General features: G+C 41.2%; 1 protein-coding gene across 20 annotated transcripts in view; it reads left to right on the top strand.

The window, feature by feature from the left end:
* The first annotated feature begins 1,326 nt into the window (after positions 1-1,326).
* The window catches only part of LOC105495870 (G-patch domain containing 2 like), an 84,221-nt gene continuing 60,047 nt past the window's right edge, over positions 1,327-25,500 (top strand). For all 20 annotated transcript variants that reach the window (XR_011625713.1, XR_011625712.1, XR_011625711.1 and 17 more), the window contains exons 1-5: positions 1,327-1,481; positions 3,863-4,534; positions 16,753-16,817; positions 22,275-22,451; positions 23,963-24,042. Coding sequence is in view for 6 of the 20 variants with exons in the window: in XM_071099818.1 (XP_070955919.1) it covers positions 3,873-4,534; positions 16,753-16,817; positions 22,275-22,451; positions 23,963-24,042 (984 nt within the window). In the remaining 14 variants the exon portion in view is untranslated. The remainder of the gene's footprint in view (positions 1,482-3,862; positions 4,535-16,752; positions 16,818-22,274; positions 22,452-23,962; positions 24,043-25,500) is intronic.

Raw genomic sequence — 25,500 nt, 5'->3', positions numbered from 1 at the left:
ACGATTGCAACCAAAATTGATACATTATTATTATTATTTTGAGACGCAGTTTTGCTCTCATGACCCAGGCTGGAGTGCAATAGTGGGATCTCGGCTCACTGCAACTTCCGCCTCCAGAGTTCAAGCGATTCACCTGCCTCAGCCTCCTGAGTAGCTGGGATTACAGGCACGCACCACCATGCCCGTGTAATTTTTGCATTTTTAGCAGAGACGGGTTTTCACCATGTTAGCCAGGATGGTCTCAATCCCCCGACCTCAGGTGATCTGCCCGACTTGGCCTCCCAAAGTGCTGGGTTTACAGGCATGAGCCGCCTCGCCCGGCCTGATAATGTTATTATTAACTAAAGTTGATACTTTATCCAGATTTCCTTAGTTTTTACCTAATGTTCTTTTTTTAATTGCAGTGTCACACCCAGGATACCGTATTACATTGTCATGCCTCCTCAGGCTTCTCCTGGCTCTGAGTTTCTTATACTTCCCTTACCTTTGCTGATCTTAACAATTTTGAAGAATACTGGTCATGTACTCTGCAGAATGTCCCTCAATTAGGGTTTGTCTGATTTGTTTCTTATAATTAGACTGGGTTATGAGATTTGTTAGGAAAGTAGCATAAAGTGCCATTCTCATCATATATCAGTCCACATACTATCAACATGATTTAGCACATAGTCTTGATCACCTGGCTGAATTACTGTTTGCCAGGTTTCCCCACTGTAAAATCACTCATTTTCCCCTTTACAGATGTTGTACTTTTGGGAAGGAAGTCACTATGCACAGCCCACATTTAAGGAGGTGGAAGTTATGCTCCAGGATGGCTGTCTACATAAGTTATTTGAGATTCTTCTGTGGGGGATTTATCTCTTCTTCCTCATTAGTTAATTTATTCAATCACTTATTTATATCGGTATGGGCTCATGAATATTTCTTTTATACTTTGAGTTATAATCCAATATCACTTGTTTTATTGCTCAAGGCAATTTGTAATGTTCTGAGTAACTCAGTGAAGAACCACCCCTCCCAATGTTTGTACCAGCTCACAGGGTAGACGTCATTAAGATCCTTTTCTCTTCAACTTCATAGGCCCATTAAAAAGGTCAGAAAGCAAGGCGGAAGCTGACACCCCTGCCTAGCGCCCAATTTCTGGACGCCCCTAAGGAAGATGAGGCCAGCATGCAGGGGTCTTTCCCCACATGGGCACCTCAACCCGTGAAACGCCCTTTCCCGGCCAGACCTTACTCAGCACCCCTCCTTGTCCCCTACCCCATCTTCTGGCTTCCTGTGGCTCCGCCCACCACGGGGCGGAAGTGGGTGTGGCCACGGGCGGAAGCAATGGGTCAGGGGCCCAATCTTGCAGCCAGCCCCTCCCACTCGCCGCCGCCCCACCCCTCCGGCCCAGACCGGAAATGAGGTCAGAGAGGGAAGCCCTGGCGGTGAGAGTCGGCCCAAAAAGCGGCGGCCGTTGGAGGTGGCTGCGGCAGCTGGTGAGGGGGAGGAGTGGTTTTAGTGTTGGGGTTCTGGGGGCTAGTACCAGAGGGGATCGGAGCGCCAAGCCGCGGTTGAGCGGCTAAGGGCGTCTTGGGGCTGCGGCAGCTGGCCGGAGGGTGAGGGTGGTGGGGCCTTGCTTTTCAGGGCCCTTGTCCCCATCCCTGGGGATGTGGGTCGGGCCGTCTTCGGGGCCACAGCCCCCTCTTCCTCTTTCTTCTTTCTGCCTCTCTGGGGCTGGCGGCAGCGTGAGGGCTTGGTGTCCCGAGCCATGGTCGCCCCAGCCCTCAGGGACGGGCCGGGGCGAGGTGGAGAGTCCTTCGAAACACAGTTTTTCTCACATATGTGGCCGTGTTGCGACCCCCGATCCCGGAGGGAGCTCAGTCGCCACGACTTGCATTTTTTCAGTTTTTGCCCTAGAAGAGCCGACCCCCGCCCCTGGTGAGCCCAAATGAGAAGTTGCCTCCTGCCTCTCCCACCTCCTACTCCGCCCCTCACTTCCACCCTGCTCCTGTTTCTCTTCTTACTTGCTGTCCACCAGCTGCCCTACCCGTTCCTTCCTGTGCGTGACTCAGCCTCATCTCTACCCGGGTGCGTGCCTGGACGCCGGGTCCTCTCGAGAGTGTGCACCCGCGACTGGAGATGGGGGGAGCCCTAGGGTTCTTCTGTCACCCACTGTTCGAATTACAGGCTTTGAGGCAGGAAAGGATTCTGCACAAGCATTCGACTACCAGTTGTTTGGTGACTTCGTTCCGTGTTCAAGTTTGTGCTATTCTGCCTGAGGTTTTTATTTGTTATTATTATTATTTTTTTGTATTTTAGTTGCCTGAGTTTTTAAAGCAGTAATTCTTTATTAGGGAAGTAGATTTAGGCATGCTGTTCCCACTTGTTTCTTTATTTTGGTCTTAGGGACAGGTGTCTCCCAAACCTCAATCATGGCATTTTAATCCACTTTTTTTTTTTTTTCCATTTTTTCCCCTTCTTTTCACAGCTGTTAATAAATCACTTCTTAATGCTTAAAAGAACTTGGTCTTGTTTAAATGTATGTGCCTTTGGACACTTTGAGAAGCTTCGTTTGTATGGTAGTGTTGGAAGTAGATGTCACCATTGCTCCTACAGGTGTGGCAGATAAGCCCCAGGACTGTTTTCCTGTCTTTAAATTCATTGGCATAGGCACAGCGTGAAAACAGGTTTTAGAAAGCCCTTTGCAAAGTGAAAACTGAATGAATGGGAATATGGTGAGAGAGCGGCACCACATAGAATTTTAACATGATATTGAAATACTTTGGGCATAGAGGCAAGGGAAAAGTGCTAAAAGTTTAATGTGTATTTAATTAGCTGCTATACAAATTAAACATTTCCCCTTAAGAGGGAATTTTGAAGATTGTTCCTACTACTCTCATTTGTTGAAATGTTTGCCTCTGAAGTGACTCCTGAAGTGTGATGTTTGGTTTGAGGATAAACAGAAAAATAAGAAATTTTGGAAAGCAGTTCAGCCAGAAATCTTAGAAACTTCACCCTATCCCTGTCATTTCAGCTGCTGTTGTATCCTATTTTTGTGTGATTGTGTGGCACTGAAGCACATAACTAGGACGGACATTCGGACATTTATTTTCTGAAGAGTAGGAGAGGGGCTTAAAAATTGTTAATTATTCAAAAATATATGACCTACTGTATAAGGTTCTATACCTGGTAGCTTCCAGGTGGTAGTTGGTACCAGAATGGGTGCAAACTTAGTCTCTTCTCCATTCTGACTTCAAACCTGGGCCACTACAATTTCTTGGATCATGAAAACTGCATTCTTCCTTAAAGGGTATCACTAAGTTGTCTTTCTGTTTCTTTCTGCCATGGTCATTGTCAGCAGTGACCCCAGGCCAAAGAACAGTTTTTCATTCATTCTCAATACCTCGATGAGACCGTGTCCTGCTCTGTGTTTCTGCAACTCTAGTGTGATTTTGAAGTTGTATGTTTTTCTACTCCTGTCTAGTGAGACAGTCTCTAATCTTTCTGGATCTCATCATTAGGTAATTCAGTGACAAGTTTAACTGGGGAAAAGTGAGAAGGATCTAGTCCCCCGAATTTGTTTTGGGTCCTGTCCCAGTTGTCATCTGGTGAGTAGGTTTTTGTGCTTAAGAATATGTTGACTTCAGGCGTTTAACAAGGGACAAAACATCTATTTTTAGTGGCTTTAGGAAGTGGTAGGAACAGAATCTAAGTGTAGCCAGATGAAAGGTGACTTATTTCATTTAGACAGGCAGTACTGTGGACTACCATGATCTGTTTCATCAAATTATTCCGAAACAACAGATCCTTTTCAGGCTTTCTTTTTCTTTTTCTTTTCTTTCTCCCCCCCACCCCCCGCCAAACTTCCTTTTGGCAGATGTGGCCTCATGGATGAGCTGGTACACGACTTAGCCTCAGCCTTGGAGCAGACATCTGAGCAGAATAAGCTTGGTGAGCTGTGGGAGGAGATGGCCCTGAGCCCCCGGCAGCAGAGGAGGCAGCTTCGGAAACGCCGAGGTCGGAAGCGTCGTTCTGACTTCACTCACCTGGCAGAGCATACCTGCTGCTACAGCGAGGCCTCTGAGTCAAGTCTGGATGAGGCCACTAAGGACTGTCGAGAAGTGGCTCCCGTGACCAATTTTAGTGACTCTGATGACACAATGGTGGCCAAACGACACCCAGCTCTCAATGCCATTGTTAAGAGTAAGCAGCATTCTTGGCATGAATCTGACTCCTTTACTGAAAATGCACCTTGTCGACCACTCAGGCGCAGGCGGAAGGTGAAGCGAGTGACATCAGAGGTGGCTGCTAGCCTTCAGCAGAAACTGAAGGTGTCAGATTGGAGCTATGAGAGAGGCTGCAGGTTCAAATCTGCTAAGAAGCAGCGTCTGTCCCGCTGGAAGGAGAATACTCCCTGGACCTCATCAGGCCACGGATTGTGTGAATCAGCAGAAAACAGGACTTTCCTAAGCAAAGCAGGAAGGAAAGAAAGGATGGAGTGTGAAACAGATGAACAAAAACAGGGCTCTGATGAGAACATGTCAGAATGGTGAGATCTCCCTTACTAAGTCAAAGATTTTCCTGGTTAATGTTTCCCAAAGTACACATCCGCAGTCTTAGTGGGTTCACCTTCTTTCAAACCAGCCACTGTGGTATTGACTTTGAAGACTTCCTTGAATCAGTCAGTAGTTTAGCTTTTTAAGGTACCATTCAAGTGTCTATTTCCCTCTGTCAGGAAGGCTGTAGAAACACAGTTGTTTGTAAAAACTGTTTAAAACGCGTACCTCAAATGCACAGCTAATAATTTTAAAAAACAATTTGTTGCTTATTATGCCATGTAGTTTGTACATAAATATTGTTTTTTAGAACTCAGGTCTCAGCAGAGGCTGGTGTGTGTGTGTGTGTGTGTGTGCGTGTGTGTGCATGTGTGTGTGAGAAAGAGAAAATGTTAGCACCAGGCATATGGAGTTTATAAATGTTCCGTTAAGTTGCCTGTCCTCATTAAGAATCATGGCTTTAGATACTTTTTGGCTATAATTTTGTTTTCTGCTACTCGTGGTTTGACTATATTGAATTTATTTTTTTATGGCTGACATTCAAATTGTCTGAACACGTGGTGGGCTTTGAAAATAACAGTACCGAGTCCCATTAGTCTTACATCAGATGTGATCAAGCCAGAAAAATTTGTCTCTAATGGGTACGTGTTTAGAAATGTAAGTGTAGTTTTGGTGACATTTTTTAGCTTTTACATCTCAGATAGTCCTAGGAACATTGATACCCCCCAGCTTGATACTTTAATGTTATTAATCTTAATCTGTGATTATCTTTTACTTAATAGCGAGGATGCCATTGGTGTTTTGGATGGGACAGTTCTTTATGGTGCATTGCAGAATATTTAGCATCTCTGCATTGTTCACACCCCCTTTTCATTGTATCAACCCAAAAGCCTCCAGGGGTGATCCCTAGGTGGATCGAGTACTCCCTGTTGAGAACCAGTGTATTCTATTATTGTTAATATTAGTTGACATTTATTAAGCACTTAACTATGGGCCAGGCACTGTACTATGGACTTAACATATACTCTTATTTAATGTTTACAATTCCACTATATGGTGGATACCACTATTTGTATTTATAGAAGGGAAGCTGAGGTTATAAGAGCTTAGATAATTTGCCTAAGGTCACCCAGTGCCAAAACGGGGAATCAAGCCTGATTCCAAAGCTCATTCGTAACCACCACGTTCTGCTGCCCTTTGAGTTGTTCTGTCTCAATTTAACTTTCCCAGCTGTAGAACAGATGACCTTTCTGAAGTTTATCTTAAAAACAAAGACATTAATCTTAGGAACTCTGAGGTGAGGCTGTGTCAGTAACAGGAAAAGCTGCTTAGGTCTGTTTACCTGTACCTTTCATGGATGGTTTTTAATCCAGCTTTTAAACTTTTTCTTATTAACTTTGTATTTGCCAGTCTGCAGACTATATTGAGATAGGCTCATATTTTGACTTTCCTAATTTTCCTCTAATGCCTCCTTCCTTCTAAGGTCTATTTACAGAATTTATATGTATATATTTGGATTATAAAGGTATTTATTTTCCTCATCAGACTATTTTTAATCAAACAAGAAATGCTTAGTCAACTTGTAGCCTTTCACACTATTGAAACCCTCTACTGAGATATTCAAGTTTGTTTTAACATTGAGCATATATACCAAATAGAATTCTTCTTAGTATTGAGAATGGTGATTTTAACAGTAGCCTTTTGGGATAGTAGCTTTGTGTATGTTTCTTCCCCATAATTTCTTATTAAACTACGACATAACTGTATGTGAAAGAGAGACTGTTAACTCTGTCTGCTCTGAGATAACAGCTCAAGTGTGGCTCCAGATGCAGAGCCTATAATCTAGCATGAGATGCTTCATCTTTTCTGTTCCTTCTTACTCCAGACACATCTATTGCACATTCTAGTCAGGATGTAATAATATAAATTCTCGTTACCTGAGAGTCTGGATAAAATTAAGTGGATGGGAATTCTTGTGAAATTCTTCCTCTTTTCAAATTGAGGAGACCTCATTCACCCATTTGGGCTATTACCCTGGCCCCTCACTTGAGAGTTCTTTCAATATGTAGATGCTAAAGGGCTTGTAGCTGTGAAGGAATAATGGGCGGAGTGGTGGCACACATGGCATGAGGAAAGTTCTTTAAAATCTTCTAGTTATTTAGGAGTTCTAAATTCCCCTAGACTTGTCTCGATTCATCTGTAGTTACAAACATAAGTGCTTTGTATTTTTTTTCCCCTAAATCCATTCTGTGGGAGAGGGGGTGATTCTTACTCTTTGACCGCATGTGGTGTTCAGCCTCTCTTCAAGAGGAGAGTGGAACTAAAATCTCCCTTAATTGTTAGGCACACCTTTAAAAAGGGCTAGCATTAGAGTTTAAGTAGATAATAGCTTATGATTTGGATATTATACTGTCTTGGTCAGTTTGTTAATTCTGTCAATAATTTTCTACTTTTTTGTTTCCCCTGCATTTTTAAAAGAAATACTTTCAAGAATCTTCTTGGTTACCCTTTCATAAATCTACTTGGATGTGCCACTGTTCACATACAGATCAAAATGTAGAATTTTACTTTTTAGCAGTGATATTGAGGGTTGTCAGAGTAATGATCCACGTTGTAAGATTATTAAGATGAAGTTGATTGTTAAGCTTAGCTTAGCCTGGTCAATGGTAGAGTTTTTGGGTTTTTTTTTAAAGCATGTTTTAGGTGTTTTGGATTTGAAAATGTATGTCTCAATCAGCCTATTTCTAATTTCCTTAAACTCACTGTTTGTGAACTAAACATGGAGTAGTTATAGACTTCATCAATATTTGTTTGCTTTTCTGTTTCTGGTCTTCCTTTAATATTACACCAGCCAATCCCTCACAAGTTTTGAGGAACTAAAAATGGTTATGGTATAATAGTTTTTTCCTGCTTGCATAGAGATCAAACTTATTTTAATATTTTTCTGTGTATGTGTATTTATGAGTATTCTAAAGTAGAACAATTACTGTAAAATTATTTTCTACTGATCTTTATTTAAATTGTCTATATAGCAGCTATTAATAGCTATTAGCTATTAGGTGACTGTAGCCTAATTTTGCTCTATTCTTTACTAACACATCATTTGTTTGTTCCCCTTGAATATAGTATAGCTTCTTTTTTTTTCATAAGTGAATTGGTTGGGTGATGGCCAGAAGTCACATTCAGGAGCCTTCCTAAGGTGATGTATTAGAGGCTGATCTCACAGGAAAGAAAAGATTCTCCTCTCTTGGAAGGCAAGTGACAGAGATAGAGTGCTAAACCTACCCCCTCCTTCTCCAGCCCAGGCTGACCTTCTGCGGCCCCTTGGTGCCTCTTGTTTTCTTATTTTTATAGAAAATCAATATCCCTTCTGACACAAACAATAGCTCAGAAGCAAGAATAAATGGGAGAAAGCTGAGATCTCTGTCCATCACCTCTCACTTTAACTCCCCCAAACTCTTTAATTATGAGTGTGCTTTGCTCCAGGTGTTTGTGACAGTGAAATTGCTAAATGAGGACCGTTTTAACCAAAGATTGGGTGATCAATAACACTCTATAGCAGTAGCTTGTTGGATCAATAGCATTCATTATTTCATGGTTAAGGTAAGTAGCCTCCTTTGCAAGTGGAGGTCATTAATCAGGGGTTCCTGGAGCTGTGTAAAAGAATATGTATGGTAGGTGGGGGTGTTCTGATTTCTATTCTGTAAGTAGGGATGCTGACCAAGAGTGTATTTACTATTGTTGCAGTTGGTAGTATTGCATGTGAGATTCTCGAATCTAGCATAGTGTGCTTATATGGATATATTCACAGTTCTGCTAGTATCCTTAGGGACAACTGAAAAACACACCTTGGGAGGTAGATATGATACTATTGTACTTGAAGGTCTATGTCTTGAAAGAAACATCCATCTCTTGAAAGAGTCTACCTCTTAAAAGAAATATTGGGATTATTCCATGTGGCTCCACAGGACAGAACTCAGGAATAGAAAGTACAGAGTGTTAAATGTTGCTGTGGATAAAAAATAGCATTCTAAAAATTAGGACTCTGTAAAAATGAAGCGAATTGTTTCACCATGTAATGCGTAATGACTTCTAGATAAGTCGGGGGGGATTCAAACATGGGCTTTCTGACTGCTTACTTAGTTGCTGTGGAGTTGAGAGGGTTGAACGGAAGACTTCTGAAATCCCTTGTAACACTGAGATGCCGTGATTCTTTTCAGTCATAGTCTACCTCCCAACATTGTAACATCTTAACTGGTAAGTAGCCTCAACTGCCCACTTGAATTCTTGTGGTTTCCACTGGCAGTCATCTTCAAAGATTCGTTCTTTCTCTGAACTTTTAGAATGATATTCCCTTTTCTCTTATTTTGCAGAATTTGTTCGAAGGCCTCTTGGTATTTGCTGGCAAGGGTGCATAGATTACCATTGGTCCCATTCTCTACTCCCATGGACATAGTTAACATGCCATTCTCAGATCTACAACTGGCCAAGAGAATATGCAGAGCCCCTAGCCCAGTGCTCCCAGTGCTACTGGGAAGCTTTTATCTCATACAGCTATGCTGGGCTGAGATAGGATCATCCAACCCTCACTGCCTGATTCCAACCCCATTCCAGGAGTGTGCCATAAATGAAGGTGTAGAAAACACAACAGTCCCCAGAATGTACTATCTCCAGAATGCACTTCTCTACCCATGTCAACTGGAATCTTTATTCTTGAAGACTGTGCTTTCTAGGACTCAATACCCTATAATTGCTTCTTACCCTCAAACACAGATACACACAGAAAACACTAAGCTTCCCTATCTAAGTGTATTCTGGGAGTTAGAGCCACCAAATAGAAACTGAAAGATACTCAGGCCAGGTGTGATGGCTCACGCCTGTAATCCCAGCACTTTGGGAAGCCGAGGCGGGTGGATCACAAGGTCAGAAGATCAAGACCATCCTGGCTAACATGGTGAAACTCCGACTCTACTAAAAATACAAAAAAGTTAGCCGGGTGTGGTGGTGGGCGCCTGTAATCCCAGCTGCTCGAGAGGCTCAGGCAGGAGAATGGTGTGAACCTGGGAGGTGGAGCTTGCAATGAGCCAAGATCACGCCACTGCCCTGGAGCCTGGGTGACAGAGTGAGACTCCATCTCAAAAAAAAAAAAAAAAACCAGAAACTGAAAGATACTCAATGGGAAGAGAAGGATGGAACCACACCCTGCCTCAAACTGTAGCTGCCTGATTTTCTGACTGAAACTGGCCTTGCATTTCTGAACCTCAAGGTGACTGTAGAGAAAGGATGCAGAGGCTTGCTATCTACCTTCAGGGCAGGCCCAGCACTTCTCATGTGGGCCTCCATTTCATTGTCGAGTGCAGTTCTATCAGCCTTGTAGTTTGAGGAAACCTTGGCAATAGGCCATCTGTATTCTCTATTGCTACAGAAAAAAATCGCCGTAGAACTTAGTAGCTCTGAAGAGGCCAAATCTGTGAGTGTATAAATATTCCCAAGGAAGAAACTAAAGTGCTGGAGAAGAAGAAGATACAACTGAAGAGAAAAAAGTGTTCTTGAGTTGAAAAATGAAGTCTAGGCTGGGCGCGGTGGCTCAAGCCTGTAATCCCAGCACTTTGGGAGGCCGAGACGGGTGGATCACGAGGTCAGGAGATCGAGACCATCCCAACATGGGCTAACATGGTGAAACCCTGTCTCCACTAAAAAATACAAAAAACTAGCCGGGCGAGGTGGTGGGCGCCGGTAGTCCCAGCTACTCGGGAGGCTGAGGCAGGAGAATGGCATAAACCTGGGAGGCGGAGCTTGCAGTGAGCTGAGATCCGGCCACTGCACTCCAGCCTGGGCGACAGAGCAAGACTCCGTCTCAAAAAAAAAAAAAAAGAAAAGAAAAATGAAGTCTAAAGTTTAGAAGAGAAAATTAATGAGAAGATACCTCTACTGAAATGGATCTTTTTAAAAAGTATTTTATTTTAGTTTTTCTTTTTTTCACATATGCTCAGGACTAAGGAAAGAAAACTCTTAAAAGGGATTGAAGCCTTGGTGCAGTGGCTCAGACCTGTATTCCTAACACTTTGGGACGCTGAGGCAGGAGGATCCCTTGAGCCCAGGAGTTCAAGACTGCACTGAGCTATGATTACAACACTGCACTCCAGAGCTTGGTTGGCAGAGAGGGATACTGTCTCTTAAAAAAAAAGTTGGGGGTGGGACATGAAAATAAAACTGACATTCATCCCTACAATAGTAAGTGTTAAGGGCTACATTTGCCCATAGAGTTTTGAGAGGGAAAAAGTGACTCACTTCACCTTGCATTTTATATACAGTAAAGGTATATTTTATATGGAAAGGCAGCAGAAAGACATTCTTAGATATGCAGGCCCCAGAATCCATGCTCTTTAAAAATTTACTCTGAGAAGACATTTCATCTACCTGAAGGTGAATAACTGTTAGCTCTAAGAAAAGGGATGTCTTGAGGCACAGCCCCCAGCTCAATAGCAGAGTCCTGAGGAAAATTGTATCTCTGGAAAGTGTACCTGATTGTACTGGTCGCAGTATCGAACCTGTCAACCTGGGGAGGTTGCTGCCTTTCATGTCACTGTCTGAATGAAACTGAAAAACAAATTCTTCTATTATATATTCTCATTACTTATAGGAATAATTTCGGAACTGATGTGCGATATTTCTCTGAATAACCTCTCCCTCAGTCTTGTGTACTACTAGATTCAGAAGTCTGATTACAAAGGGTTACAATGTGCCACCTCTACCCTGGAAAATAATAGAGCAAAAATACCTTTGGGCAGTAGATCTAAGAGTGACTTTTTCCCACGTTTTTCTAAATTCTGAAACAACTTTTATTTTTGTTAAGCGCATTATTATTTACTAAGAAAAGTTTTTTAGAAATGATGTAAGCCATAAACTGTATTTTAAGATGTCTATTAATTAGATGCAAAAAACACCTCTTATTAAGCTACTTGGTTAATAAGCTCTTAAATGGGGAGAAACAAACCCAGATGGTAACTTATTAATACCAACTTTTGATTACAGGTGATAAACTAATTCTGTAGCTCCTTATTATAATAGGAACAGGTATAAGTTACTCTTTCAGTTCTCACTTTATAGTCTTCTGTGGTTAGGAGTATGAAAGAATTAGCAAGCTCTCAGATCAGAGGATGTGCCTTGCTTTTTTCTGCCCCCTGCTCCCCCTGGCAATAGTGGGAATTCAGAGCGGGGGTTTGTTTTCTTGAAACTAGAAGCTACTGTTTAGGAAGAAGGGAATTAGTTTCAAAGATTCGGTATTATCTGTTGCTGCAGAAAAATTTGCCCACAACTTATTAGCTCTAGGCTGGGCGCAGTGGCTCATGCTTGTTATCCCAGCACTTTGGGAGGCTTAGGCGGGTGAATCACCTAAGATCAGGAGTTTGAGACCAGCCTGACCACTATGGTGAAACCTTGTTTCTACTAAAAATATGAAAATTAGCCAGGCGTGGTAGCATAGTCCTGTAATCTTAGCTACTCGGGAGACTGAGACAGGAGAATTGCCTGAACCTGGGAGGTGGAGGTTGCAGTAAGCCAAGATCGCGCCACTGCACTCCACCCTGGGCGACAGAGGGAGACTCCATCTCAAAAAAAATAAACAAACAAAAAAAATTACTAGCGCTAAACAATGAACATTTTATCACTTGGAATCTGAGAGTGACTTAGCTGGATGGTTCTAGTTGAGTCTTCTTACGAGGTTATAGTCTAACTGTCGGCAGGGACCTCAGTTCTGTCAAGGCTCTACTAGGGCCGAAGGATTTGCTTCCAAGCTCACTCACATGGCTGTTGGCAGAGCTCATTTCCTCATAAAGCTGTTGGACTTAGAGTCTCAGTCCCTTTTCACATGGGCCCCTCCGCATGCCCATCAGCGTCCTCAGGACATGATAGTTGGCTTCCCCTTGAGTAAGTGATCTGAGAGGGATGAGGAGAGTCAGAAAGAGAGCCCACAGTGAAAGCCACGGTCTTGTGTAACCTAATCTCAGAAGTGGCAACCTATTGCTTCTGCTGTGTGTGATCAGTTATACAGACCAGACCTGGTGCAGTGTGAGAAGTACTACACCGGGGTGTGCATTAATAGGAGGTTGGGTAATTGGGAGTCATCTTGGGAGTCTGGTTACCACAGATGACTACTGGCCTGAAACATTTTTTTCCTAGCCTTGTGTGATGCTAAAGTCAGGAATAGTATTCTGAGACTCTGCTATTTCCCCTGAACTCATTAAGACAATGTTTTTACTTTGATTTCAAAGGAAGAGCATTCAGGAACCATAAAGGCAAGTGAGGTATGGGTCCCTGAGAATATGTTTTGGTGTATTTTATGTCAGCATGCCGAAAATGAGTGTTAATTGAATTCAAGATACAACATTAAGAAGGAAAGCTTCTTTCCAAAGTGAGTTTATAATTAGTTTTCTTAGGGTTCAGCATATATGATGTATTATTTGCTGATAAGGGATAGTAGTCAAGGCACAGCTGCAGTTTCAGCTGTGCCTGAAAGTTTTAAGTAGCTAAAAGCAAACGAATACTTCTTCCTTAGCTCAGTTAATCTGTTTGCATCTTCAGGAGAATGAAAAGTACTGGAATTCAGAGGTATCTTCTGAATAGGGAAACATTTGATTGACTTTAGTAAATGAGATGAGTATCTGTGCTTTCTGTGTTGTAGTGGCCATTCAGTGAACACATGGGCTTTAGACATACACTGCCCTGGCTCTGATGCTTACTTGCTGTGCGATCTTGGATAACTTGTATACTTTCTCTAAGCCCCTTTCCATATGTAACATGAGGTTGATGTATTTACCTTGTAGAGTTTGGGGGTAGAAGAAGAATAATTAGTATAAAGTGCTTAGTATATTACCTGGCCTGCAGTCGAACTCAGTGAATGATATTTTTGGTATCGTTAATAGTAGCCTTCTATATTAATAATTTTCTGAATAAACTCAGTTCAAGTACCAAACCCCTTCCTGAGGCACTTGTAGATCTTGGCTGAGAGTAGTGCCTCCTCTCTTTTGGATGAAACCCAGTGCAGGAAAAATAATAGATTTCATAGGCCATATTTGTTTTTCCATTTAAAATGAAAATAGGTTTGCATCTGATAAAATTTAGAGTACTGTTCTAATGAGAAGATTGTCAGTGAGGAAATTACTACTATTAACCTCTAAAATAATACTTAGACACAGACTTGGTGCCCTAGAAGTAGCTTTCTAATCTTTCATCCTTTGCATTTGTGTATTGCTTTAGAGTTCACAAAGCAGGGTCACATACCTCATACTGTCACATCCTTAATAATCCATCCACATTTTACATGTAGGGAAATAGGACTAAAGAGTTGAAGTGACATGCCACAAGGCTGTATAAGGGCAGGCAACAGAGGTGTCTAGAACAAGTTCGTTCCATTTACGTAACATTTACTGAATGTCTGATATGTGCCAGGCGCTATGCTAGGCATTGGGGACATTGAGATGAGCAAGATATTTTTTTTTCCCTGGATCCATGGATCATTCTCTTCTATGGTTACAGGATCTTCTTTCTGCCCCGGTTAGGCAAGGAAGGGTGAACTGTATGACTCGTGAGTAATTTCAGTTCTACCAGTTTGTCTGAAGGTCCGGCTGCCTTCTGATTGTTTCTGGATCTGGAGGCTTCAGATCATTTGAGGCCCTGGCCCAGCCATGGCAAGGAAGTGGTATTGTTGCTTCTATGGGATGTTGACTGCTGCATCCAGCTAACGTGCACAGGCTCCTCTCTTCTCAAGTAGTTTCCCTAAACGGGACGGCCTACCTCTTCCAGCCCTCTGCTTTGTTCATCACCGTGGATCAGGGTTCGCAACTTAGGCACTACTGGCATTTTGGGCCAGATAATTCTCTGTTGTGGGGCTGTGCTGTGCATTGCAGGATGTTGAGCAGCATCCCTGGCCTCCGCCCACTAAATGTCAGTAGTTCACCAACTCCTCCTCCTCTGCTTCAAGTCATGAGTATCAAAAATGTTTTTGGATATTGCCAAATTGGGAGAGGGGCTGCAAAATTGTCTCTAGTTGAGATCCATAGTTTTTGATGTTTCTGGTACTGAGATTGGGTTTTTACTTTATTGACTCTGCTTTTACCAATAAGTATGAGTTTCAAATTATAGAACATAATACAACCAAAACACTGATCTATAGATAGAATGTAAAAATATAAAAAATATAGAATAAAAAGCTATTGATCTACAGTTTTAAAACTAAGAATTTTTGCTAGTTTGAAAACCATACCCTTTAATTGCACCTTGAAAGGCAAACAGTTCATCTTCAGAACTTGAAAAGAAAAGCAGTTAAGATGAAAGCATTTTCAAGTCAGTACCAAGTTTACAGTGTTAACAGTGGACAAGAGGGCTCCATAGTGTTTTATTAGGCTCGATTCCTATGATAATATACTTGTCAGAAAGTAGATGCCATGCCCAATCATCTGGCTTACCTAGGGTGCCTCTGTTTTCAAAGACTCTCTGGTGGGAAGGTTAGATAGAGAGATGTGTGAAAAAACAAGGAAAGCAAAATGTTACTTGCAGAATCTAAGTGATGAAAAATTTCCTAGTAAAACGTTGAGAGCAAAAACCTTTGGAGCTGCATGTTAAGATGACTTTCTTTACACTAACTGTTATTTCACTTGGATGTGGTTCAGTTGCTTTTCTAGCAATGTTATAATAATTGGGTAATATAGTTGGAGGCCCAGCTTATATTAAGTACATAAGAAAATGAAATGAAAGAATCTATAAAGAAATAGAGTTTGGGCTGGGTACAGTGGCTCAGCACTTTGAGAGGCCGTGGCGGGCGGATCACGAGGTCAGGAGTTCGAGACCAGCCTGACCAACATGGTGAAACCCCGTTTCTACTAAAAACACAAAAATTAGCTGGGTGTGGTTGTGCGCTCCTGTAATCCCAGCTACTCGGGAGGCTGAGGCGGGAGAATTGCTTGAACCTGCGTGGTGGAGGTTGCAGTGAGCCGAGATCATACCACTGCACTCCAGCCTGGGCAACAAGCGCGAAACTTCATCTCCAAAAAAAAAAAAAAGAAGAAATAGGGTTTGTTCCACCATGGCACACGTATACCCATGTAACAAACCTGCACATTCTGCACATGTATCCCAGAACTTTAAAAAAAAAGATAGGGTTTGTTTGTTGACTATTTCTGTGACAGATCTTTTGCGTCTGATATTCAGGGACAAGCTTGAGTAAGGAAAGCATTGCTCCTTAATTTAATTGGCATTTTAAAGATTTAGTGTTGGAAGGGTGTTTGGAAATGTTGCAAAATACAAAATGTTTTCAGATTTTTGATCCAGGAATATAGATTGGGATTTTGCCAAGCCTATGTTTTCTATAGCATGGTGAAAATGCTTCTTCCTCGCTTTGGTTTCTTGCATCTTCTAGAGTAGGTGAAAAAAATTTTTTGACTAACTTGGAAGGAAATACTCCCAATCAAGGAAATAGCTAATACTGTAGAGGATTGAGAAGTTTTTCTTGAACCAGAAAAATCAAATTTAGAAGCGCACCATCAGAAGAAACAGAATCAACTGTGAGCAATAGCTCAGAAAATGAAACAGATTGGGCAGAATTTCATGGGACAAAAGCTATATTTCAGTGAGTTCAAATGAAGTTTGTTTTTATATTTTTGTTTTTAACTTTAGTTCCTTTTTTCAGAATGAGTTTTGTGTATCTGCTCAATATGAAGGAGGACAGTAAATTCAGAAAACAAGTTTTGCCATTTTTTTTTCTTGTTCACGGATTTTTGTTTACTTCTTTGTAAATGGGGGAAAACTTTAAAGATGCTAGACGTCTTAAAATTACATAGCTTCATTGGAGACTGATAGTTGGCAATATTTAAGAATAAAATTGTTTGGTAAATTTGTAAATTTGTGTTGTTGAATATATCAAACTAGGTTGAGATTATGTCTTTGAGCTTTAATAGCTTTCTAGTCCTTAACTAACAAAGTGACTTTAGATTTTTTTTAGTACTTTAAAATATAAGTGAAAATTTTAGAATTCTCCTCTTATATTTCTTTTGTTTGGGGAGGAAAATAAAATTTTGTACCTTCCCAATGAAATTTACGTATCTGATTGGCTAATAGGTTGGAGTGAAATCAGGGAAGCTTGAAAACCATAATAAGCGTACGGTGCTTATTGACTGGAGCTGATGAGTTCTCTTGTGTTTTACTCTTTTTACAGTGAAACCAGCAGTGTGTGTAGCAGCAGTGACACTGGGCTCTTTACCAATGATGAAGGGCGACAAGGTAATGTTGATCCCAGCTTTGGGACATTGGTTCCGTGTTTATGGAAATGTTTGAATAATCATAGGAGTGACTCATGGAGAACATGGTGACTGTCTATGGCAGTGGTTCTTAAACTTTAAGGCATATGAGAGCCACCTAGGGAACTGTTAAAACCGCACAGTCCTGAGCTCCTAGAAATAAATAGATCTAGAGTTGGCCCCTGGAATCTGCATTTTTCACAAGCACCTGAACTGATTCTTATGCCGGTAGATCAGACATTGGGAATCGTTGGTCTAGGTGGTCAATGTGTCGAGCCTGGGACATTGGGAAGTTTCTTTTTATTAGAATCAAGAAATAGCTTCATGTGTTACTGTCTTTTTTTAGGTGTTAAGACATTATTTTCATATAGAGAAAATCTTGTCACTTTTATAGCCTTATTTATAATGATTATAGTGTTCTAGGTGAATATATTGTATAAAACATCATCTTCCTCAAAGTAAAACTCCTAGAGTATAGAGTCCTGTGAATAAGGCTGGTGTATGTTAATTACCAGTTCTTTATTTTTACTACCTAAACACTAATTTAAAACTTTGCCTGTATATCAGGGTATTTTAGAAAATGTTTGTCCTCTAGACTTGTGTGGGGCCACATGCCAATAAAAATTTTATATAGCCTTTTTGGACTGTGGTTTTCTTAATCTAAATAGGGGACTTAGGGATTTCTAAAGTCCCTTCTAGCTCCAAAGTCCAATAATTTTTCTCCATGGGTTAAGCAATTAAAGGACTGACGTAGTGGCTACATGTCTAGGTTGATCCAGGTAGCTTCCCCAGTAACTGAAGGGATACTGGGGCTGTGAGACTTAGCATCCAAATCCTGATTTTTGGAGAAGGACTGTGGGGACAGCATCTTGTTCATGCCTCAAAGTTGTAGGCATAAGGCAGTTTATCCTCCTGGAGTTGTTGAGCTTCCTACTGTAATGGAGGTTGTTGTGAGTACATTTCTGTCTTTTAGATTCTGAGGGAATTAGGTGTCATTAGAGATTATGTGTATGTGTGTACAGGTAGGCTCTTTTGATTTTATTATCTCATACCAGGAAAGTCTGATGTCTTTCCATGAATGAGTTATATATACTATTCAGAGTTACCAGTATTTGCTCTTTTTCTTTGCTTTTCTACAGTTCTAGGAATATCAAAATGCACCTCTTAAAGGTTATGATGCATAATTATAGAGATGGAAGAAAGTGTGGACCTGTTACAGCAGATTAAGTTTTTGGGCCTTTGGAAAGCCTTTTCACTGATAAGGATTCCTTAGTTTATCATGAGAGATTATAGAATATTCTGTAGATCCAACTTTCCTCTCTTTCTCTGCTTCAGCTTCACACATTCTGGTGACATTGATGCTTAGCGTTCTCAGTGTAAAGCTATGGAATTTCTTGCCTCTGTGCCTTTGTTTATGCTGGTCTTTCTGCCTGAAATCTCATCCTCATCTTCCTTGAATGAGTGGTCATCTACCAAGACACAGTTTTCCTTTTGCCCCTGCAAGAGCATATTTATGAACTATATCAGGTGGTCTTCTTGGTTTCAATTTCTTGTTGGAGTTGGCCTATAGGAGGCATCAACAGAAGACCGAAGGGAGGGAGGTGAATGATATTGGATATATTAGTCAAGTATTTATTGTGGTAATGCTGCTTAACAGCCCCCAAATTTTAGTGGCTTATCACAGTTTACCACACTCATTTTTTGCTTTGGGGTTGTGGGTTGCCTATGGTTCCACTGATCTCGTCTGGGCTCCACTGGTCTCCAGGCTTCAAGTTAGGTTTACATCTTCTCAGTGTATTGTATTTTGGGACCTAGGGTGGAGGAGCAATGGTGATAGGCAGCATGGACTTCCTGTGGCAGAGGATGTAAATGCCAGGTGACCAGGCTAGACCACGTGTACATATTTAAAACCTTTGCTTGAATCATGTCTGTTAATTTTCTACTATGTAAAGCAAGTCATATGACCAAGCCCAGTGTCAGTAGGATGAGGAAGTGTGCTCTTCCTAAAAGGGAAGGTACTGTGGAATCCAATGACAAAGAGCAAAAGGCATGGATGAATGATTCTATTATAGAGAGGACTTGGAAACGCTAATGCAGTCTACCACATTAGATTATTGCTTTCCCTGATACCCTTTCTGTTGGATTGCTGGTTGGCAGTGGTTATGTTCCTCTGCTGAGGGCCACCACTCTTGTTTGGCAGCCTTCTTTTATAACTGCAGTTCTTTGGACTCTGATAACCATTCTTTCCCTTGCCACTCCAGGTCTAGGAATGGTAAGGGCCTCCTGCTGTGCTGGCTCTACCTGATGTGCTTCACCATCCCTTGTGGGGTTTCTTGTTAGTACTGTCTACACCTTTGTGAATAGTCACTTCATTACATCTCTGCAATGACCCCATTTAAATGTGCCATGTGTTTGCTGAGGGGGTTCTGGCCAATAGCCCTTTCTCCTTTGTTCTCTGTGGCTCCTTGTATTATACTTACTGTTTCTTTTAGTACTCACTAGATAATGTTATTGTTTGTAGGTACACGTCTTTTCCCTTGAAGCTTTTCAAGGCAGGAGTTACTATGTGCAACTGCAGTACCTAGCATGTTCCTGGCATATAGTAAATGCTTAATAAATAATTATTGATAATCCAATTAAAGGGAAAACTCTCCTTTTTTTCCCCCAAACAAAATCATACATAGATTCTCAGACTGTAAAACAACTAAGCCTATTTGGTTTAAAGCAAAATTCTAGAGGAGCCAGAGGTCAGGAACCTGATCCATCCAGCTTCTTGCTTATTCCCTGGCAGTACTCTTTTAAGGAGCTCCTCTGTCAGGCATCTTAGTGAACCCTGATTGAAGACTACTGGTCTACATGATCTCACAATGTTCCTTCTAGTTCAGAGAGTCCCTTTTTGTGTTACTAAAAATCTTGAATGAATGCTTGAGAACCAAAAAAAATCCATTATAGTTTGCCATTTGTCATCAGAAAACATGGCCTAATTAAATATACTATTTCAATAAATGTCCTGAGGAATGCTTATGAATAAGAAAAGAATTAATATATTGAAGTACAGAGAAACTAATTATTATGCACTAATGCCTGTCTTCAGTTCATCTATGTATCTGATTTCGTGAGATGCTTCTAGAATAGTGATTCTCAAAACGTGGTCCCCAGGCCAGCTTAGCATCATGAAGGAACTTGTTAGAAATACACAATTTTGGTCTTGCCTAGGCTATAATCAGAAACTCTGGAGTTAGGTCTCAGCGGTCCATGTTTTAACAAGCCCTTCTGAGGCCGGGCGCGGTGGCTCAAGCCTGTAATCCCAGCACTTTGGGAGGCCGAGACGGGCGGATCACGAGGTCAGGAGATCGAGACCATCCTGGCTAACACGGTGAAACCCCGTCTCTATTAAGAAATACAAAAAACTAGCCGGGCGAGGTGGCGGGCGCCTGTAGTCCCAGCTACTTGGGAGGCTGAGGCCGGAGAATGGCATGAACCCGAGAGGCGGAGCTTGCAGTGAGCTGAGATCTGGCCACTGCACTGCAGCCTGGGTGACAGAGCGACACTCCGTCTCAAAAAAAAAATAAAATAAACAAGCCCTTCTGGTGCTTCTGATGCATGCTCAAAGTTGAGAACTACTGTATCAGAGAGACAGCTGTTTGTGGTGTGTTTTCATAAGGGAACACTTTGAGTAACTTTCTTAGTTGTAATATCTGCTGCTTTTTACCAGAATGCAGTTTTCATTGCCCATTTTGGAGATCTCCACAGTGATTTAAGAGTTACTATCCTGGGTGTTAATGACCCATGAATCTCATACTTCATGGGATTGACTTGTTCTGAGCAACTTCTCTGGAATCCAGTGTACATTAGAGAATGACTACATTGTGAACTCTTTTAGATATTCTTGTAATAGTTTCCTTCAACTTTGCTATTTTGAAAGGAGTATGGTGTGGCAGACATAAAATTATCTATTCTTTGTTGGCAGGAATAAACTCTAGTGGAAACTGAGATACTATCATTGCAGCCAGTAGAGAGAAGTTTGTACCAACAGTCTGGATATATGGATCTGGTTGTGACTTTGCTGTTAATTAACAATATGGTCTTGGGAAAATGGTATAACTTATTGAAAAGTCTTAGGGAATTATGTTATTTGTTGCTGTGGTTTTTTTTTTTCCCCCCAGTAGCTTGGATTGCTAGTGTCAAGATGATTTCTGTCCCATTAATGAGATACCAAGGATAAAATGAAGTATAGACATATATTCTTTATTCACCTTTTATGAGAGAGGCAAATATAGCAAGAAATCCCTCAGGAATAGCTAGCTTTGAATTGAGAAACATTTATGGGCTTTGAACTCCCAAGTTTATACCACTGAGAATGGTATAGGGGAGGCAGTTTGTTTTTGTAATGAAGATCTCAGGCTTTTGAGTTAGTCAGGCTTTGGGTTCAGATCCTGGCTTCGTTGTTTACTAAATTGACCTTGACTTCTCTAGGCATTAGTTGCCTTGTTTGTAAGTTGGAGTTAGTGTAGGGCTTGAAAGAGATGGCATATTTACAGATTTTTAGCATGGATCCTGGTAGGTTGTAAGGGCCTAGTAAGTGGTAGCTTTATTTATTTATTTTTAACTGTTAAAGCAGTCCAGTTTAACACAGTATGACATTTATGTGAAATCAGGTTGACGTTTCAGTTTTCATTGCAATATGAATCGAGAAGAACCAGAACAATTTCTTTTTTGTGTGCCTTGATTTATTTAAAAGTATAATCAGCCTGTAATTCCAGCACTTTGGGAGGCTGAGGTGGGAGGATTGCTTGAGCCCAGGAGTTCAAGACCAGCCTGGGCAACATAAGGAGACCCAGTTTCTACAAAGAATTAAAAAAAAAAAAAAAAAAAAAGGCTGGGTGCGGTGGCTCATGCCTGTAATCCCAGCACTTTGGGAGGCTGAGGCAGGCGGATCAGTTGAGGTCAGGAGTCCAAGACCAGCCTGGCCAACATGGCAAAAACCCCATCTCTACTAAAAATTAAAAAAATTAGCCGGGCGTGGTGGCGGCGCCTGTAATGCCAGCTACTCAGGAGGCTGAGTCAGGGAGAATTGCTTGAACTCGGGAGGGGAGGCAGAGCTGAGGGGAGCAGTGAGCTGAGATCATGCCACTGCACTCCAGCCTAGGCAACAGAGCAAGAATTCATCTTAAAAATAATAATAATAATAATAATAATAATAACCAGGCATAGTGGCATGAGCCTGTGGTTCCAGCCACTTGGGAGGCTGAGGTGGTAGGATTGCCTGAACATGTGATTATGCCACTGCATTCCAGCCTGGGTGACAGAGCAAGACTCTGTCTCAAAAAGGAAAAAAAAAGGATGATCAAAACTATAGCACTAAGAAATCATCCCTCTCATTTGTTTTTCTCAGACCTAGTTTAAAATTCTAGCTTATGATATGATCTCTTTACTTTAGGTGACGATGAGCAGAGTGATTGGTTCTATGAAGGAGAATGTGTCCCAGGATTCACTGTTGCTAATCTTCTGCCCAAGTGGGCTCCTGATCATTGTTCTGAAGTAGAAAGAATGGATTCTGGATTGGATAAATTTTCAGATTCCACATTCCTTTTACCTTCTCGGCCAGCTCAAAGAGGTGAGTTCTGAGGAGACCAAGAACTTAATGCTTTTATGGTTCTCCTTGGGCAGAGCAATCATCTCCTAGCAAGCATACTCATGTCTTCAGTCACACATTAACTATCTGAATTTTGGAGCTAGCTCAGGGATTTTCTAGAGGATTCAAAGTAAGTCTCAAAGCTTAAGGTTCTCTCCATTCCTTCCTAAACTAATCCATGGAAACTCTTGGGACATATATATTAGCAGGGTATTCCTTCAGCTTGCCATTGCCGTTTGTGCCAGATTTAGTGACAGCTGCTTATCCTGATGTGAAACTGATAGGTTATTGAGTATCGGGTTTTGGAAGAGAACAGATTTCAATAAGAACATTCATCTACACATTCTTATTTTCAGTAAGAGTATTCACATATAATGGTGTTTTAAAAATGGATGCTTTTAAAATAATTTAAGTAGTTCTATTTTAATGACCCTATTATTGGGGACTTTAACACAAATATGTTTCCTTTTCCCTTTGCTTTTTCTTCAATTATGATGTAGCAAAGTGGGTGGAAAGAACCTAGGACAGAGAGATGGAAATGTGGTGTTAATACTCTGGTACTGTCTACCAAGCTCTGTGATAGTCGCTTCATTTTCTTGGGATGACAGGGTCATCACTTAAGATATGTGACATTGGACAAAACCATTTATTTTAGCGCTATAAATTTATGATTCTAGGGTTCCCAGTAACCCATAATCAACCAGTTAATCAGTTGTCAAGAATTTGTTGAACATCGGTTGGTGATCAGAATCACACTATGAGATGTAAACTCGTATTATGTAGGATTTTGTCATGGTGAATTTTTTTTGTCATGGTGAACCAGCGGTTGGTTCTTGGTAAGGACTGGCTGAGGCACACATTGCTTTATTGAACATTTTGATGAACATTTCTAAAAGTTTCTAATGGACCATTTAAAATATATACAGATAAGCAAGAATAGTAAGAAACTTAAAATGGCCTATAATGTCATATCCAGAGACAATCTCATTAATAACATTTTGGTGTGGGTTTCCTCTAGTTGTTCTTTCCTTGTGTAGAACACATGCAGCAGTGAGAAAAATTGGGTTATCTGATGCGTGCTATTTTCCCCATTATGTCATGAATTAGAATGTTTTTGACATAGAAACTAACATTTAATTTTAAGTTAAAAATTGTTAATAGTACCTTATGTTTGTGTGGTGTTTTCAGTTTATAAAGTCCCTTCTATTTGCTATTTCATTGGGTCTTCAAAACAGCCCAGTAAGGTAGGACTGAGTGATTATCCCTCTTTTATAGATGGAGGATGCCTAGGTCAAAGGTAAATGGCATGCCTGTGATCATACTGCTAGTGACAAAGACCTGGGAATAATAAATCCTCGGCAGATAACTCTGTGATACGAGTTTAAAGGTCAATCTAGTAAGATCCTGGGGGTAAAGCCTTCACTGTTCTAGAAACATAGGATTGCATTTGGATTTTCTGCATTCGGTATTTGAGGCCTTCCTTCTTTTTTTAGGGTATCATGCTCGCTTGAATCGTCTGCCTGGAGCTGCAGCTCGGTGCCTCAGAAAGGGGCGAAGAAGGCTGGTTGGGAAGGTGATACCTCTCACAGTTTGCTGGGCTCAGTGGGGAGATAATATTCCCTATGGGAGTTGTGTACCCTGTTAACAATCAGAGGTGCTACAGAACTCCCTGAAGTTAATGGAGCCAACTGGAATGTGTTGGGAGTTTACAAGAGTGAACATTATGTAGAATGTGAATGGATATACAAATAAAAGATGAAACGTAATTCATACAGAAGTTCTGACAAAGCAAACACTGTCATTACAGTGTCTGTTGCCTATAAACCTACAAGCCTGAGCTGTGCCTTCTGTAACTTTTGATTAATGTTATGTTATTATTGTGTAAGTTAAAATATTCTTGGCTTCTTTATGACTCCTCTTGAATTCATGAATGCATCTTTGTTCTTTCCTAACTTTGGTCTTTCATCCTAGAATTCATAAAAAAGAAAAAAAAAAAACTGTTACTGAGTTTCAAGAGCCCCTCAGCCATGAGGGAGAACTATCTGCTGTTTATTCAGTTCTGCCTTTGCCAGGGATGATGCCAGGGACTCAACTCATTTAATCCTTCCAGCAACCTTGTAGAAAAAGGGCAAGCCCCTTCAGCAGATGAGGAAAACTTAGGTTCGAAGAAGTTAAGGAATGTCTGATGTTACCCAGATAGGAATGGTGGAATAGAGATTTGAACCCAGGTCTACTTTTGTCTTTTTACATTTTTATTGAATTTTATTTTTTACTCTACTTTGAGATTGAGAAATAAATTAAGACAGGGGCTCATCCTCATTCAGAGAAGATGGTAGTGGGCAAAGAATAAGGAAAGGAGCGGCATTGAAGCATTAATTTGTTTGTTCTTGGTAAGAACAAACTTGGTAAGTTACAAGTTGTAACTTGGTAAGCATTTAGAATGCCTGTTAGGTGGCACAATGTGTGCCACAGTCTGGCTTCCCTTAAGGGGATACTGTTTTATAGCCTGACTAGGGAACAGTTTTCTGAAGTTTTAGGCATGCAAAAAAAATGAGGCTGTTTATTTCCAGACGAGCCCAGGATACTTATTTCTTTTTATCCTTCAATTTGAGTTCAAATCTTTTTTCTTTTCTTGAGACGAAATCTCGCTCTGTGACCTAGGCTGGAATGCAGTGGTGTTATCTCGGCTCACTGTAACTTCCCACCTCCCAGGTTCAAGCGATTCTCCTGCCTCAGCCTCCCCAGTAGCTGGGATTACAGGCACCCACCACCTTGCCTGGCTAATTTTTTTGTAATTTTAGTACAGACAACATTTTACCATGTTGGCCAGGCTGGTCTCGAACCCCTGACCTCAGGTGATCCACCTGCCTCGGCCTCCCAAAGTGCTGGGATTACAGTCATGAGCCACCGTGCCCGGCCTCAAGTTCAAATCTTGAATTAGAAGACATTTGATTATTGGAAGACTGATACCTTTCGAATTACTCATTTTACAGACAAAGCGCTGCTTTTGCTGCTCCGGGAGCTTACTGTT

Source organism: Macaca nemestrina, chromosome 7 (genome assembly GCF_043159975.1).
Source record: "Macaca nemestrina isolate mMacNem1 chromosome 7, mMacNem.hap1, whole genome shotgun sequence".
In the NCBI taxonomy this organism is placed as follows: Eukaryota; Metazoa; Chordata; class Mammalia; order Primates; family Cercopithecidae; genus Macaca; species Macaca nemestrina.
Note: the sequence above shows the minus strand (reverse complement) of the source record. Positions and strands in the feature narration are given on the sequence as shown.